This window comes from Odocoileus virginianus, chromosome 9 (genome assembly GCF_023699985.2).
Source record: "Odocoileus virginianus isolate 20LAN1187 ecotype Illinois chromosome 9, Ovbor_1.2, whole genome shotgun sequence".
NCBI lineage: Eukaryota > Metazoa > Chordata > Mammalia > Artiodactyla > Cervidae > Odocoileus > Odocoileus virginianus.
Window position 1 is genome coordinate 36,599,265 of NC_069682.1, and position 15,497 is coordinate 36,614,761.

Consider the following 15,497-nt stretch of genomic DNA (forward strand, 5'->3'; position numbering starts at 1 on the left):
CCCAGCAATCTTGATTCCAGCTTGTTTTTCACCCAGCCCAGCATTTCTCATGATGTACTGTGCATATAAGTTAAATAAGCAGGGTGACAAAATACAGCTTTGACATACTCTTTTCCTGATTTGGAACCAGTCCGTTTTTCCATGTCCAGTTCTAACTGTTGCTTCTTGACCTGCATACAGATTTCTCAGGAGGCAGGTCAGGTGGTCTGGTATTACCATCTCTTGAAGAATTTTCCACAGTTTGTTGTGATCCACACAACAAAGTTGTTGGCATAGTCAATAAAGCAGAAGTAGACGGTTTCTGGAATTCTCTTGCTTTTTCTTTGATCCAACAGATGTTGGCAATTTGATCTCTGTTTGCTCTGCCTTTTCTAAATCCAGTTTGAACATCTGAAAGTTCACAGTTCATGTACTGTTGAAGCCTGGCTTGGAGAATTTTGATCATTACTTTGCTAGCATGTGAGATGAGTGCAATTGTGCGGTAGTTTGAGCATTCTTTGACATTGCCTTTCTTTGGGATTGGAATGAAAATTGACCTTTTCCAGTCCTGTGGCCACTGCTGAGTTTTCCAAATTTGCTGGCATATTGAGTACAGTACTTTCACAGCATCATCTTTTAGGATTTGAAATAGCTCAACTGAAATTCCACCACCTCCACTAGCTTTGTTCATAGTGATGCTTCCTAAGGCCCACTTGACTTCGCACTCCAGGATGTCTGGCTCTAGGTGAGTGATCACACCATCATGGTTATCTGGGACATGAAGATCTTTTTTTAGTTCTTCTGTGTATTGTTGCCACCTCTTCTTAATATCTTCTGTTAGGTCCTTACCATTTCTGTCCTTTATTGAGCCCATCTTTGCATGAAATGTTCCCTTGGTATCTCCAATTTTCTTGAAGAAATCTCTAGTCTTTCCCATTCTATTGATTTCCTCTATTTCTTTGATTGATTGCTGAGGAAGGCTTTCTTATCTCTCCTTGCTATTCTTTGGAACTCTACATTCAAATGGGTATATATTCCCTTTTCTCCTTTGCCTTTTGCTTCTCTTCTTTTCACAGCTATTTGTAAGGCTTCCTCAGACAACCATGTTGCCTCTTTGCATTTCTTCCCTTGGGGATGGTCTTGATCACTGCCTCCTATACAGTGTCATGAACCTCCTTCCATAGTTCTTCAGGCACTCTGTCTATCAGATTTAACCCCTTGAATTTATTTCTCATTTTTGCTGTATAATCATAAGGGATTTGATTTAGGTCATACCTGAATGTTCTAGTGGTTTTCCCTACTTTCTTCAATTTAAGTCTGAATTTCGCAATAAGGAGTTCATAATCTGAGCCACAGTCAGCTCCCAGTCTTCTTTTTGCTGACTGTATAGAGCTTCTCCATCTTTGGCTGCAAGGAATATAATCAATCTGATTTCAGTATTGACCGTCTGGTGATGTCCATGCGTAGACTCTTCTCTTGTGTTTTTGGATGATGGTGTTTGATATGACCAGTACATTTTCTTGGCAAACCTCTATTAGACTTTGCCCTGCTTTATTCTTCACTCCAAGGCCAAATTTGCCTGTTACTCCAGGTATTTCTTGACTTCCTACTTTTGCATTTCAGTCCCCTATAAGGAAAAGGACATCTTTTTTGGGTGTTAGTTCTAGAAGATCTTGTAGGTCTTTTAGACCTAGGGCTCACGGTGATGCTACATTTTGTTTTCACGCATAAAGCCAATAGTGTGAGACCCAAGATAGTGCCTTTTCCGAGGTGCCACTGCTCCTGCCATCTCGTCTAACACATGTCCATACCCAAACTTCAGCTTCTTCAGCATTACTGGTCAGGGCATAGACTTGGATTAGCATGATATTGAATGGTTTGCCTTGGAAATAAACAGAGATCATTCTGTCATTTTTGAGATTGCATCCAAATACTGCATTTCGGACTCTTTGTTGACTATGATGACTACTCCATCTCTTCTAAGGGATTTTTGCCCTCCGTAGTAGATATAATGGTCCTCTGAGTTAAATTCATCCATTTCAGTCCATTTTAGTTCACTGATTCCTAGAATGTCGATGTTCACGCTTGCCATCTCTTGTTTGACCATTTCCAATTTGCCTTGATTCATGGACCTAAGATTCCAGGTTCCTATGCAATATTGCTCTTTACAGCATTGGATTTTACTTCCACCACCAGTCATATCCACAACTGGGTATTGTTTTTGATTTGGCTCCATCTCTTCATTCTTTCTGGAGTTATTTCTCCACTGATCTCCAGTAGCTTATTGGGCACCTGGTGACCTGGGGAATTCATCTTTCAGTGTCCTATCTTTCTGCCTTTTCTACTGTTCATGGGGTTCTAAAGACAAGAATACTGAAGTGGTTTGCCATTCCCTTCTCCAGTGGACCGTGTTTTGTTTGCCACTTATCCTTCTTCATCAGAAGGCAGACAGAATGAAAACCACAATCACAGAAAACTAACCAGTCTGATCACATGAACCACAGCCTTGTCTAACATGAGCCATGACGTGTAGGGCCACCCAAGATGGACGGGTCATGGTGGAGAGTTCTGACAAAACGTGGTCCACTGGAGAAGGGAATGACATTTTTACTTCATGTATGTAGAGAGGAAAACATCTTAAATCACTTCCTCTAAATCATAAAGCAAAACTCAGTTTTATTTTGTTCTTTTTGTTGGAACTCCCAAATTTTGTTCTCATTTGTTCAATGGACATTTCAAGCATTACACTTGTTTTCTTTTTTTTTTTTGGTAAGGATTATGTTTTAACCTTCATGCACAGATACATAAACTTGTCCTCTGAGATCCTGCTCCCCAAATCTCCCCTGCCCAACTCCCCTTATCCTAACCACCAGCCTCTCTCCCCTGCCAGGTCCCTGGAGAATCCACAGGTCACCAAGGTCATGCCAGGCAGGACGTTGTGCCTAATTGTGGATCCAGTGTTGATAAGAAATCCTTGACGCCACACACAAGCCTGGACAAAGGCAGGTTTAAGCGACTTCTTCCTTGGCCCTTTCCTCTGGGCTCCATCCTGGTTCCTCCAGGGGCTTCCAGGAGCAGGGGAGACATGCAAGACGGCATCCACTCGGTGAAGACTGACTGCATCCCTTCTCAAAGGGTTTAGGATCATTGATCACAGGCTTCTACCCATCCAGTTTTCCCCCGGAGGTCAGAGTATACCGTTACCGACAGCTTTGTGGCCACACAGGCAGCTGCTGTGTGTCATTTTGACTCACACAACAAAAATGAAGTCAGTGGTCAAGGACATTGTCCAAAAGTCTCTTTCGTAATCTAAGCAGAAAAAAATATTGCAGAAGGAAGTTAAACATTTTCCAGAAGAAAAGCTAGATTCTCTTAATAGGTTCTCTACTCATAAGAAATATTCTCTTTGATTTGCTTTCTCCCTGTATTTTTCCTCTCATATTGTAAGTCCACATAACTCCTAACTTTGAAATTCCATCATTTTATTCATTTTGTGAAATCACGTGGTATCATTAAGACCAGATTAAGTCTGAGTTATTCTTGGACTAGTCAAATGTGCAGTTTGCTTAAATATCCATCTCGAGCTGGGATTCACCGTTCAGTTGGCAAATATTTTTGTCATTGTGCTGAGTGATTCAGAAAGCAGAGATTTTAGTAAATTAAATTGTAGCATTTAGATTGATATGGGATAATTGGTTTCCCTCCACATTATCTGTTTGTTTGAATAAAACCATTAATGGAAACAGTTAATTAAATTACTTGCTTTGGTTGTCCTAATTATGCACCCCCCCAAGGAAATCAGCAAAAACATAAAAATAAAAAATAATATACATTCACTGGCAGGTTGACAGGTTTCTACTGCCCAGAAGGGTAAGCAACCTGAGAAGCATTGTGTTTCTTTTATCGTGTTCACCATAACTTGGCAATGTGACCCTCTTTATGTGAAGGATAAGAACGTTTAGACCTAATTCTGTAGCTGTCCTTCCAAAGCATGGAACGAAACGCAATACCTTTTACTTATTTCCCTGGATACTCTAATCCCTCCCTGCCTCACAAGTGTCATTGAGCCGTTCCTCCCTCTGTATCCACAGCAACATGAAATCCCACTGGAATTATCTACTGTGAAAATGCAGGTGCACTTGTTTAATGTTTCATTGGCCGGAGCACTTCACTTGAACTTTTTTTTCTTTTTTTTTTTGGTTCCACGGCTTGATGACCTTTGATTTCAGAGTGGAGGGCTCATGGTGATGCTACATTTCGTTTTCACACATAAAGCCGATAGTGTGAGACCCAAGATAGTGCCTTTTCCGAGGTGCCACTGCTCCTGCCATCTCGTCTAATGCATGTCCATACCCAAATGCCCCCGTGACCCCCTCTTCTGTGTGCAGAAACTTTTTGATTATTGAATATTGAAATAATATTGAATTTTGAATATTGAAAGAATAAAAGCCTTAAATGTTTTATCTCCATATTTCATCTGAAGAAAAGCCAAGATCTACATGTACATGATAAACAGTATGATGATTGTGGATTGATACTCTTGTGAAAGTCGCTCAGTTGTGTCTGACTCTTGGTGACCCCAGGGACTGTAGCCCGCCAGGCTCTTCTGTCCATGGGATTCTTCAGGCAAGAATACTGGAGTGCGTTGCCATTTCCTTCTCCAGGGGATCTTACCAACATGGGAATTGAACCCAGGTCTCCCACATTACTGGTGGATTCTTTACTGTCTGGGCCACTGTAACTATCTAAGAGTATTATATCTAAGAGTATTTTATAACTCTCTCAGAGTATTCTAAGAGTACCTATGAGTACTATAACTAAGAGTATTATGACTAAGAGTATCTGATACTCAGTTATAAATTTAAGAAATTAAATATTTGGATGTTTCTAAATCAGGCTGACAGAGATAGTTATCACAGAAAGATATGAGGTTGGAGATTAAATGGAAATGCTGGTGGTAATTTCATATGAAGGCATGAAAGAGTCAGGAACTTCGTGGACCAGCAAGAAGTTGACTTTCAAAGAACAGTGGGGAGGCAAGGTTATGCCCCAAACATAGGAACTGAGATACCAGGCTCATGAATTTGAACTTAATGTTTTGGTCATAAAAATAATTAACATGCATTGAAAATGTTCAGTGTAACAGGAAATATTCTCAGTGTTTTATAGGTGCTATTTAATCTCATCCTCACATCCCTCATATGAGGAGTGAGGCTTTATTATTTTCATTTCACAGGCCAGAAACTGAGCCATAGAGAGGTTGAATAGCTTGCCTGAGGCCAAAGAGCTAGAAAGTGCTCCAGCCAGGAGTCCAGTAAGGCAATCTGACCCCTGACCCCATGGTCTTAGCCACACTGCTCTGCATTCAGCAAAGTGTTGAGTAGATAGGGGACTTTAAGCCAGGAACAATTAAGCTTGGATTTAATTTAAAAAGAGTTCCCAGAAAGATAGACAGGAGAGATACTTGTGCCAGAGAGACTAACCCTGGAACTGTTTTCTCTAGGCAAGAAGGTGAGCTAAGGCAGTGTGTCCTGAGAATGGCAGGTGTTGGGTGTTCAAGAGATGTGGACAATGCAAACATAACTAGACGTGGTGACCAGTTGTGGGGAAGGAGAGGGAGGGTAGGAGCCCCAGGTTCCCAACTTAAAAGGTGATCAGTTGACCATGCCTTTGATGAAGTTGAGAGAGAAGTGGGAGGGGGCCACAGACCCATCCCATTGTTTAGACATGTACTGAATTTGGTATGCCTGTGGAGTAGCCACATTAGGACTGATGGGCATCTGGAAATTAGATTTCTAGCTCAGAAAAAAAGTATAATTTAAAGATGTAAGATGAAGTCATGGTGGTCGATTCCATCACCTGGTCAATCCCAGGCTGAGCATGGAGCCTGGGAAGCTTGGCAAAGGGTAGATGGGCCATGGAGGAGAAGATGGTGAAGAAAGCAGTCTTCAAGGAGAACCTCAAGACAGTGCCATCTCAGATTGAAAGTTCTATATGTTAGCTCCTGGATGGGGCCTCCTCCACGGCCCCAGCCATCCCTATGTCCTCCAGCCCTCCCTCCTCAGGATTACCATCAGCAGTGGCACCTTACTCACCATTGCTAGTCCATGGGTGAGCCCCAGAACCCTGCACACATCTCTGCCTTTTTCTTCAGTCAAACCCTGTGGAGTTGACTGTCCACTTCCTGCCTGGACCCTGGATAATATAAGGATCTTCCCTCATTCCCACCCACCATTCCTTTACAAGTCAGTGCATAGAGACTTCTAACTGCTGCCCAGTATTTATTCTGTACTTTGTCTTGATAACAGAACCCTGGGCAGTGTGGTTCTTGGAAAGCCCAGTGTGTTTCTCTTTGAAAAACCACATCTCCCAGCCTTCCTTGCTGCTACAGAAGGCCGTGTCACTAAGTTCTGCCATGTCAGCGGACCATGCCACGTGAGACTTTCAGGGAAGCTCCTTAAAGAGCAGCCCTTGCTCCCCATTCCTCCTCCCTTCTGCCTGTAGTGTGGATGTAGGGTGGATGTGATGGCTGGAGCTCCAGGAGCCACCTTGGACCTGAGGTGACCTTAGGAATGGAAGGCACACAAGAGCAGTAGAGAAGCAGGGTCTGCTGATGGCATGGCATCAGCCCGAGACAGGTCACTTTCAGGTTTCTTAAGTACAGCTGAAAGAGAAATTTGCTGGGAGAGACAGGAGGGGAGCTTGAAGAGGAGACAGGGTTAATGGGGGACCTCTCTCTTCTGAATCGGAGCGGGAAGGAAGATTGCTCTTGTTGGAGTATGTGGAGGTGGCAAAAAGGGAAATGGGGGAGAGGTCCTGCCAGGGTGGGGGGCTCTTTTCTGTTTTCCTTATGACATGGGAGGTGTTCTCACTTGAAAATGAGACAGGGCATAGTAAGGAGAATGAGAAAGGGTGAAATGGCAACCCTAAAGAGTGGATGAAGAATCAGAGAAGCCACAGGGAAGAACACAGAAGGAATTTGGCTGAAGCTAAAGCAGAGGAGTAAATACAAATAGATAAAAATTAACAAATAGATAAAAATCAAGAAAATGCCCCTCCTCTAATCTTTTGGTGAAACCTTTAACTGTATAATATCATAATTCAGGGCAATGCAGGGCAGTAATTTGGCAAATTAAAGTCATTTTACAAGTGGTCCATGTTGTTAGTTCAAATTATTCAGTGCCAAAGAGATTGTTTCTGTTGTAAAAGATATCGCTGAATAATCACTAAGCCTCCTATTCACACGGAGATGTGAAAGAGGCCTGCATATAGATGTTATTTATATACATAAACCACATTTTGATCACTTAGCCTCCAAAGTCCAAATAAATTTTGACCACACGTGAGTATAAACACGTATTATTATTTGCATTTTCCGTTAAATGGTAAGAAATCAAAGGCCTATGATTGGTGTGTTTGCAGACTGGCAGCCTGAAGTAGTTGGGGTTAATTGTAACCTTTATGTTATTTGAATGGATTCAAAATTATTATTGTTAGAGGATAGATGTTCTTGGTTTTCTTTGTATCAAATAAGAATATTCTCCTTTAAATGACACACATCCCTAGAGACTTTAGAGCAGACCCTTTCATAATATTTAGCTACTTTTAAATGTCAGGTGCAGTTGAGTTTATTCCACTGCCGGCAGTGTGTGCCCTCACCAAAAGGCTCCAGCTTTTAATGGTACTTAACAGATTGTCAGCAAATTGATAGCATTTCCACGTTTGGAAATTTTCCAGTTCCCTCCTGGGTGAGGAGGGCAGGTGTTCTTCTCTAACTTGGAGACGGTTTCTTTTTTGACATTGGTTGCTATAAGGGGAGGGGTGAACCAAGAAGAGATTTTTAGGGGAGAAAAAACTACCTTCCTTGTCCTGCTGAAGGCCAGGAGAAGATCAGCTCACCCAGAAAATGTTGCTGACTTGACCTGGAGGGTAGATCTGCCCAGCAGGAGAGCTGTAAATATTTCAGGGAGACCTAGAGGGACGGAGCGCTGAGAAGCGCCCACTTAACATGTGTGCTGAGTAGACTGCTCCCCACCCCCCAGGCCACTGGTCTCCGGGAAACCTAGGTGAATGCAGTGGGTGCTACTTGGGGTCAGAAGGCAAGGTTTTCATTTCTGGCCCAGCTGCTTCTGACCTTCCTGACCATGAAGAAATTATCTACCATTTCCAACCTTGATTTTCTTCAGTCTGAAATACAGATAAATGCAAACCTGCCTCCCGCCCCCAGCAGAAATTGTCTTGAAGATTAATCTCTATGACGATGCCCATAAGGGCACCTTGAGCCCTGGAAAGCCTTATATGAATAAATATAAGGCAGCTTTGCTCTCGAAAGGAATCCTCCAGCATTCTCTCCTCTGTGATGCTGTGGCCTCCTGAGTTGAGTAGTGACCAACATCTGAAAGTCATAAATCTATTGTTGACTGTGGGAATTAGATGACCTTTGTATCCCTGTCCACAGTTTGGGGTCTTACAGGGCAGTGGAGACCAAGGTTAGATGAGAAGATGCTGGAGCCAAACTACCTGGTTCACATCCTACCTCCAGACTTACTGGGTGTACTGTCTTGGGTGAATTGCTTTGCCTCCATTCCACACAATAAAATCAGGGTAGTAATAGTACTGCTTCAAGGACTTGGGGAGGGCCTCACAGAACCCCTGAATGCAAGCACTCAGCAAGTTTTCACTGTGGTGGTTAGGGTTCCGTGCTGTTTCTCGGAAGTCATCTGAAACTCAGACTTTGCTTGTGTGTGTGTGTGTGTGTGTGTGTGCACTTAGTTGCTCAGTCATGTCTGACTCTTTGCAACCCCATGAACTGTAGCCCACCAGGCTCCTCTGTTCATGGGCATTCTCCAGGCAAGAGTACTGGAGTGAGTTGCCATGCCCTCCACCAGGGGATCTTCCCTACCCAGGGATTGAACCCAGGTCTTCCACATTAGATGTGGATTCTTTACCATCTGAACCATGAGGGAAGCCCATGAATACTGGATTGAGTAGCCTATCCCTTCTCCGGGAGATCTTCCCAATTTTGACTTACACTAAATCTACCTGCTTCCTCCTAATTTGCAGTTTGATTTTGTTTTACTCTGAAAAGCAAATTTTTAAAAATGTTCTGCCTTCACAGGATGGCAGTTTGGGAAGTTCATGTCATTAGCTGTTCCAACGCCCTCTTTCTCCTTTAAATGGTTGGTTCTCTTGAAAGGTTTTTGCAAAAAGAGTTGCTATTGTCAAAGAAAGCAGCAACAATTAGAAGACATGTGAAATAAGGTTCAGTTGAATTACAATGAACTTTCACAGAATTGTGCTTTACCTTTTTTTTTTTTCTTCTTTCTCCTTAGCTCTCATCTGAAGTTCAGTAATCTCACCTTGATTTCAACCTACGGACTCCCAGGAAAAAAACTTCTGGGCAATGAACAAAGGAAATTTTTAGCAAATGAGTATGAATTTCATTTTTAAAAGTTTATTTTATATGAGCATAAAGATGATTTACAATGTCGTGTTAGTTTCAGGTTACAGCACAGTGATCCATTTATACATATATCCATTCTTTTTTAGATTCTTCTCCCATATGGTTATTACAGAATATTGAGTAGAGTCCCCTGTGCTGACAGTCGGTCCTTGTTGATTATCTATTTTGTATATAGCAGTGTGTATCTGTTAATCTCAAACTCCCAGTTTATCCTTCCCTTACTTTTTCATACCGAAGCCTAAATGCCCTCATTTATGTGCTGTCCTTTTTCTGCTAAACAGTAGAAAAGGGAAGTGGTGGGCTTTTCTTGTGGGTTCAGACACTCTTTAGGAGATGCAGATGCAAGTTCAGAGTGAATGGCAGGGTTGGATCAATGCTGGCCTGTTCCAGACATCTGGGATCCAGACACCACCAACACTCAGGTTCTGAGTGACACTCCAGGGCAGGGGAGCTTGGTGACCGTATTTGCATCAGAAGAGGCAACCTGCTGGAGGGAGTTAAAGGTTGGGTGCCTCTCTGGGGAGAGGGTCTCAAACCCACCCAGCCCTCTACCACCCGAGGTTGATGAAGCAGAGGTGTTTGGAGCTGATCAAGGCAAGCATCAATGTTTCTGTCCCCGCAGAATCAGTCTTTGACAACATCCTTTCTAGAAAATGCCATTTCATTATCACTCAGCTTCCACTCATTTTAATTTCCTGAGCAAAGCGTGGGTATAGGCATGATTAGGCTCCCTACCTCTAGAAACAATGTCCCAGTTTCTCCAGGAAGGAGGGAGGAAATTGTTCTCAGTTGGGGGGTGGTGGTGGTGTTAATTTTAGATCCATGAAGAAGGATCCTCTTTCCTCTGTGAAAAAGGCTGATTTTGCTGTCAGACAGTGACAAAATCAGCAGCCACCTTGCCAGCAGAACCAGGCTCATTTTGACCTGGTATTTTTAAAACCAGACTATAAACTTCAGGGTTTTGGTAAGGACATCATCAGAGCACCGTCAGAGGGTCTGGGTTTGGAGCCAGGTCGATGGGGGTTCAGATTCTGCCTCCACCACAAAGGGGACTTCATCTCTCTGCGCTTTGAGGGATTTGACTGTGGATCATGCTTGGCTAAACCAACCTCACTGGAGTTTTGGGTTAAAATCAGTCTAATGCCAAGTTCTGGCTGAGTGAGGACAGTCAATCCATGCACACCCTTTCCCTCACTTTCTGTCTTTCCAAATGACACAATTCCCAAGAAATACCGATGTTCCCAATCATTGTCTCACGAGGAATGTAATTCAGTCGGCCTGGCCAAGGTTTCCTGTCAGTCTCCAGGCCAGGTGTGTTTCAGAAGAGAACAGATAGAGAGTGAGACTCTGCCGGCCTGATGCTGCAGGGACCTGTGTGTGGCTGGCAGTTGGTCACCTGGTGCCTCTGCCCCTGTTCTTCCCCCCCATCCATGCTATCGGCCCAGTCGCCAGAAAAAGGCTGCAGAAACGTGAATCAGATCACGTCAGCTCACCAGCGGCCAGGAGCTGCTCTGTCCAGCCCCCGCAAGCCACATGTGGCTGCTTAAGTTCCAATTAATTACAGTTCAGGGGGATTAAAGTTCAGCCCTTCAATTACTTGAGCCATTTTTCAAGTGGCCGACTAACCACATGTAGCTTGTAGCTCTCCTATCAGACAGGCCAGCTGCAGAAGGATTCTGTCATCACAGAAAGTTCCAGATGCTCCATCCAGTCTGAAGCCTGTCCTTTTCTGCTGACACCTCTAACCCCCTCTTTTACTATGTTTGCCCTTGTTCTCTCCACTGTAGCCTCACCAGCCTCCTTGATGATTCTCAAACACAAGAGGCAAGTCCCCACCTTGGAAGTCTTTGCTCCCCCGTGGCTCAAATGGTAAAGAATCTGCCTGCGTTGCAGGAGACCCAGGTTCGATCCCTAGGTTTGGAGGATCCCCGGAGAAGGACATGGCAGCCCACTCCAGTATTCTTATCTGGGGAATTCCATGGACGGAGGAGCCTGGTGGGCTACAGTCCATAGGGTTGCGGAGTTGGACATGAATGAGCGACTTATATTTTTCCACGAAACCCATTCTGACCACCCAATTGTCTGCAACCAGTTCTCCAGGACACTCCAGTCCTCCTCCTTTGCTCTCTTCCTTACTACTGAAATCCTTGTAAATATACAATTTGCCTTTAAAATGGTTGATTCTGAATCCTTCAGCTATATTGCAAACTCCACAAGGGCCGGAATTTTTTTGCCTTTTTGTTCACTGATGGGTCCCAGTGTCTGGGATGATGTTCGACACTTAGCAGGTGCTCAGTAAATTATGTCAAATGGATGATGGTTACCTTCAAAAAGTACCTACCAAAGTCCCCTCCACCAGGGTGTAGACAGGGACTAGATAACCCAGCCATATAAGATGCTTCTGGATGGGGACCAACATGTTATCCTAACCCACAGAAGCTACAAATTGAAACATCAGCAGGATGCTTCCTTTCAAATGGTCCTCAGATCACGATATAGGAAACTTTCTGATCATGGAGTTAAAAAATAGCAAGTGCGCTGACATCTGTAAATCTAATTATTCAAATTCCTCATGCTAAATATTGGGTTGGCCAAGAAGTTCAATCGGATTTTTCCATACTAGCTCCTGGAAAAACTTGAATGAACCTTTTGGCCAACGCAATACAAATTCTGAACTTTTCCATAACCAGTGTTTGGATTTATTATTGCCATTACTATTTTTTGAAGAGCCATGTTTTGTCCCCTTCCCCCATGCCCCCACACTGTCCAGCCTCTGGTGGAAGTGCTGACTTACCCGGGATGCAACAGAAAGGGAGGCACTGGGAGGAAGGGGGAACAGGCAGAGGGAGAAAGCTGCTAACTAGACGATCAGCTCTGAACCACTGAAGGTTAATTACGATGCTCCTTCTTCTGGGAGTGTCACAATAAACCCTCCTGAAAACCTCTGAGATCATTTCCCATCCTGTAGGGTTCCAATTCCACGAAATGCAGGTCTTCACCACACTTAAATTATTAATATTCCCCTGGAGCTCGCTCCTAATTTTGCACGTGGGACCTTAGGCTAAGACTTCCGATCTCTAGGTTTGAGGTCACTGCAACTTTGAGCCAGCAGGCCACTCTGCATTTCTACTTTTTTTTTTTCCCCTCCTCATTACCTGTCTCCAGAATGTTCTATGAAGACAACTTTTCATATTATTTCTGTGTCAGGGTCAAGCCCACTTGAGAAACATGAAGTTTCATTGACCTCCCTTCTTTGGTTTCTTCTCTTGCCTCCCAGAGAACCCTAGTGGAGATATTTCTCTGGTCTCCAAGCCATGAGACGGTCCCTGCCATGTGAGAATCTTAATATTCATTTACTCTGCTTAGGAAATAATTTTACAGGCAGAACACTTACAGCCTCCCGTATCTAGCTTCACCTACCTGATGGGTAAATTAAAGGAGGTCCAGGATGATTTATAATATCCAAAACGGATGGGCATCGCCTGCCCAGTCATGTCCTAAACTGAGAAATGTCATTCTGTGTGGTCACAGGCTATAAAAGGAAGCATCCCACATTTTCCATGCTTCCTGAGGTTCCCTAAAGCCCCAGTGTTTCTGAGTGCCAGGCCTGCTGGACAGAGCTTCAGATCTGAGCTCTGAGATATGAATTCTGAAATTATCAACACGGCTGGCCGACTGTCATTACAAATAACACTCATCTTAGCCTTTCCCAAATTTCCCCTGAGCACTGTCATCTTTGAGCAGATCCTCATGTGACAAATCCCTGTGCGTTAACGAAATTTAATTTTTTCCCCATCTTGGATGGCTGACAGTACCACTCTATTAGGAATGGATGATGTCCCAAGTAGGAACAGTCCTTCATGGGTCTCTTCGTGAATGTACGAAATCAGTTAAACATACTGTTTTCCTATAAAGGTACCAACATGGCTTTTTTTTTTTTCCATTTATTTTTATTAGTTGGAGGCTAATTACTTTACATCATTGCAGTGGTTTTTGTCATACATTGAAATGAATTAGTCATGGCCAACATGGCTTTTTAAAAAAGAATTTCATCTCACTCTCTGTTATTTCCCTGTGACAGGTCATCCCCCTATTTTCTTTTCTTATTTAGAAGAAATTTTCTTGTTTTTTAAGTTTTGTTGCATGGAGAGATACAAAGCGCAGACTCGCTTCTCTTTCACAGGCCGTGTAACAGGGTCTAATGTGTATCCATTACCAGGGTTCTTTTTGTGTGGTGCGAGCAGACTCTACGCATGGATCAAAAAGAAAAAATGTTCTCCCATTACCACTTCAGAATCCTGTTTGCCTCTAAGCAGAGTAAACAGGATTGTGTATCATTAACATTATCTGGACTAATACTCCTCACATATGCATCCCACTTGACCAGACAGCATCTCTTACATTCTCATATCCATTCCTCACAACCCTCGAGGTAGGTGAGGAGGGGTCATTATCTCCTGCTCAGAGGTGGAGATGGTGAAGTTCTGAAAAGGGATGCAGACTCCCCAGGACCCAGTTTCCTTGGCAACAGAGTAGGGACACAGACCCCGGCTCAGGGAAGCCTGGGTTTAAACAGACTCTCACTGTTCTGCTGTTCTACACTCTCGGTCTTCAGAACAGGGTTATTAAAACATCCTGTACCTGAGGTCACACCCTCCAGAAGCTTCTGGAAACAACCCTTACAGAAATCTAAATAAACCCGAAGCCACAGGAAATCTACTCTTCTCCCATTACAGTGTTGCGTTCATCCTCAAATGGAACCCAGAGAAGCAAATCTGTCCATCCTGGACCTGCTCCTATGGAAGCAGAGGTCCCTATAAATCACCTTTGTCATTAGGAGGGACTCCCCAAAGTCCCCAGGGATTGTACTGGATGCAAACATAACTCCCCAATTGACACTTTCTTTAAATAAAATACGTTTTGTTTCGGCCTGAATCCATACGCTTATTCTGGAAATGAGTCATTTATCAAAAAGCCTTCGCAGATGGGCGGGGTTCTTTGTATTCTGGACCTTGACCCCTGCCTTTGGGGATCCTCAGGTGTCACTTTCTTCATCCTCATTCACTCCAAGTCTGTGGTCAATATGACAAGATGACAGTCAATATGACAGTTCAACAGCTAAAGTAAATTTACACCAGCCATGCATTGGAAAAAAGAGTATTAGAAATGATTACACACACACACACACACATACACACACACACACAGAGGCACACGTGCACCCTCCCTGGCGTGGACCGGCCTACCCCAAGCGAAACAATGTAGCTTTAATAGGAAGATGTCAATTGGCGACTAAATGTCTCACAGGACAAATCTCCTAGCCTGCCCAGGTCCTTGTAAGTTCTCAGCAAGAGCACGGGCTCGGCCCACCAGGGGCCCTGAACCAGCTCACCAGATGCCTAATTAATGCCCGCTGTCAGCTGCTCAGATGTCACTGATGGAGCCTCTCTCTCCGCAGCCACTGCTATAATGACAGAGATCATGAATTGATGTCGCTGTGCTCCTGGGTCAACGTGGTGGTTGCTAGGATGACTGCCATAGACCGAGCAGCCAAGCAGGTCATCGTTTCGGGAGAGAAAGTCGTGCTCTACGACCACCTCATCCTCTGCACCGGACGGCAGTACCAGGGAAGCTCTCGAGGGCCGGGGGACATGGGGCAGGGGTTGGGGCACAGGTGGCTGGGCCCGCATCCCAGGGCCAAGAGTGTGCCTCCCACCTGCACCCATGACCAGAACTGGGTCCTCCTGGAAACCCATTCCAAGAAAGCATTCTTCCCAAGGATAAAAACCGCAGCAAACTGGAGAAATGTCATCCTTGAAGCTGTGGTCCCAAAGTCGAACACTTGCCACTCACCAGAGCAGAATCCAGACGCAGCCGGTCATGCATCTATAGGAAATTAACTTTGCCTCAAGGGCCTGTGGCTTCCCTGATGCCTCGGACGGTAAAGAATCCACCTGCAATGCGGGAGACCTGGGTCGAATCCCTGGGTCCAGAAGATCCCCTGGAGGAGGGAATGTCAACCCATTCCATTATCCTTGCCTGGAAAATCCCATGG

At 44.1% G+C, this 15,497-nt stretch overlaps 1 protein-coding gene across 7 annotated transcripts in view; it reads left to right on the plus strand.

Moving 5' to 3' along the window:
* CFAP61 (cilia and flagella associated protein 61) overlaps positions 1–15,497 on the plus strand; it is a 238,393-nt gene that overhangs the window by 146,041 nt on the left and 76,855 nt on the right. For 3 of the 7 annotated variants that reach the window (XM_070472210.1, XM_070472212.1, XM_070472211.1), the window contains exons 19-20: positions 9,312–9,410; positions 14,901–15,066. The exons of 1 other annotated variant lie outside the window; for it this stretch is intronic. In XM_070472210.1, coding sequence (XP_070328311.1) covers positions 9,312–9,410; positions 14,901–15,066 — 265 coding nt within the window. Of the gene's footprint in view, positions 1–2,869; positions 3,680–9,311; positions 9,411–11,229; positions 12,391–14,900; positions 15,067–15,497 lie in introns of those variants that run through there. 3 more of the 7 variants (XM_070472213.1, XM_020878437.2, XM_070472215.1) reach the window with 3 other exon arrangements.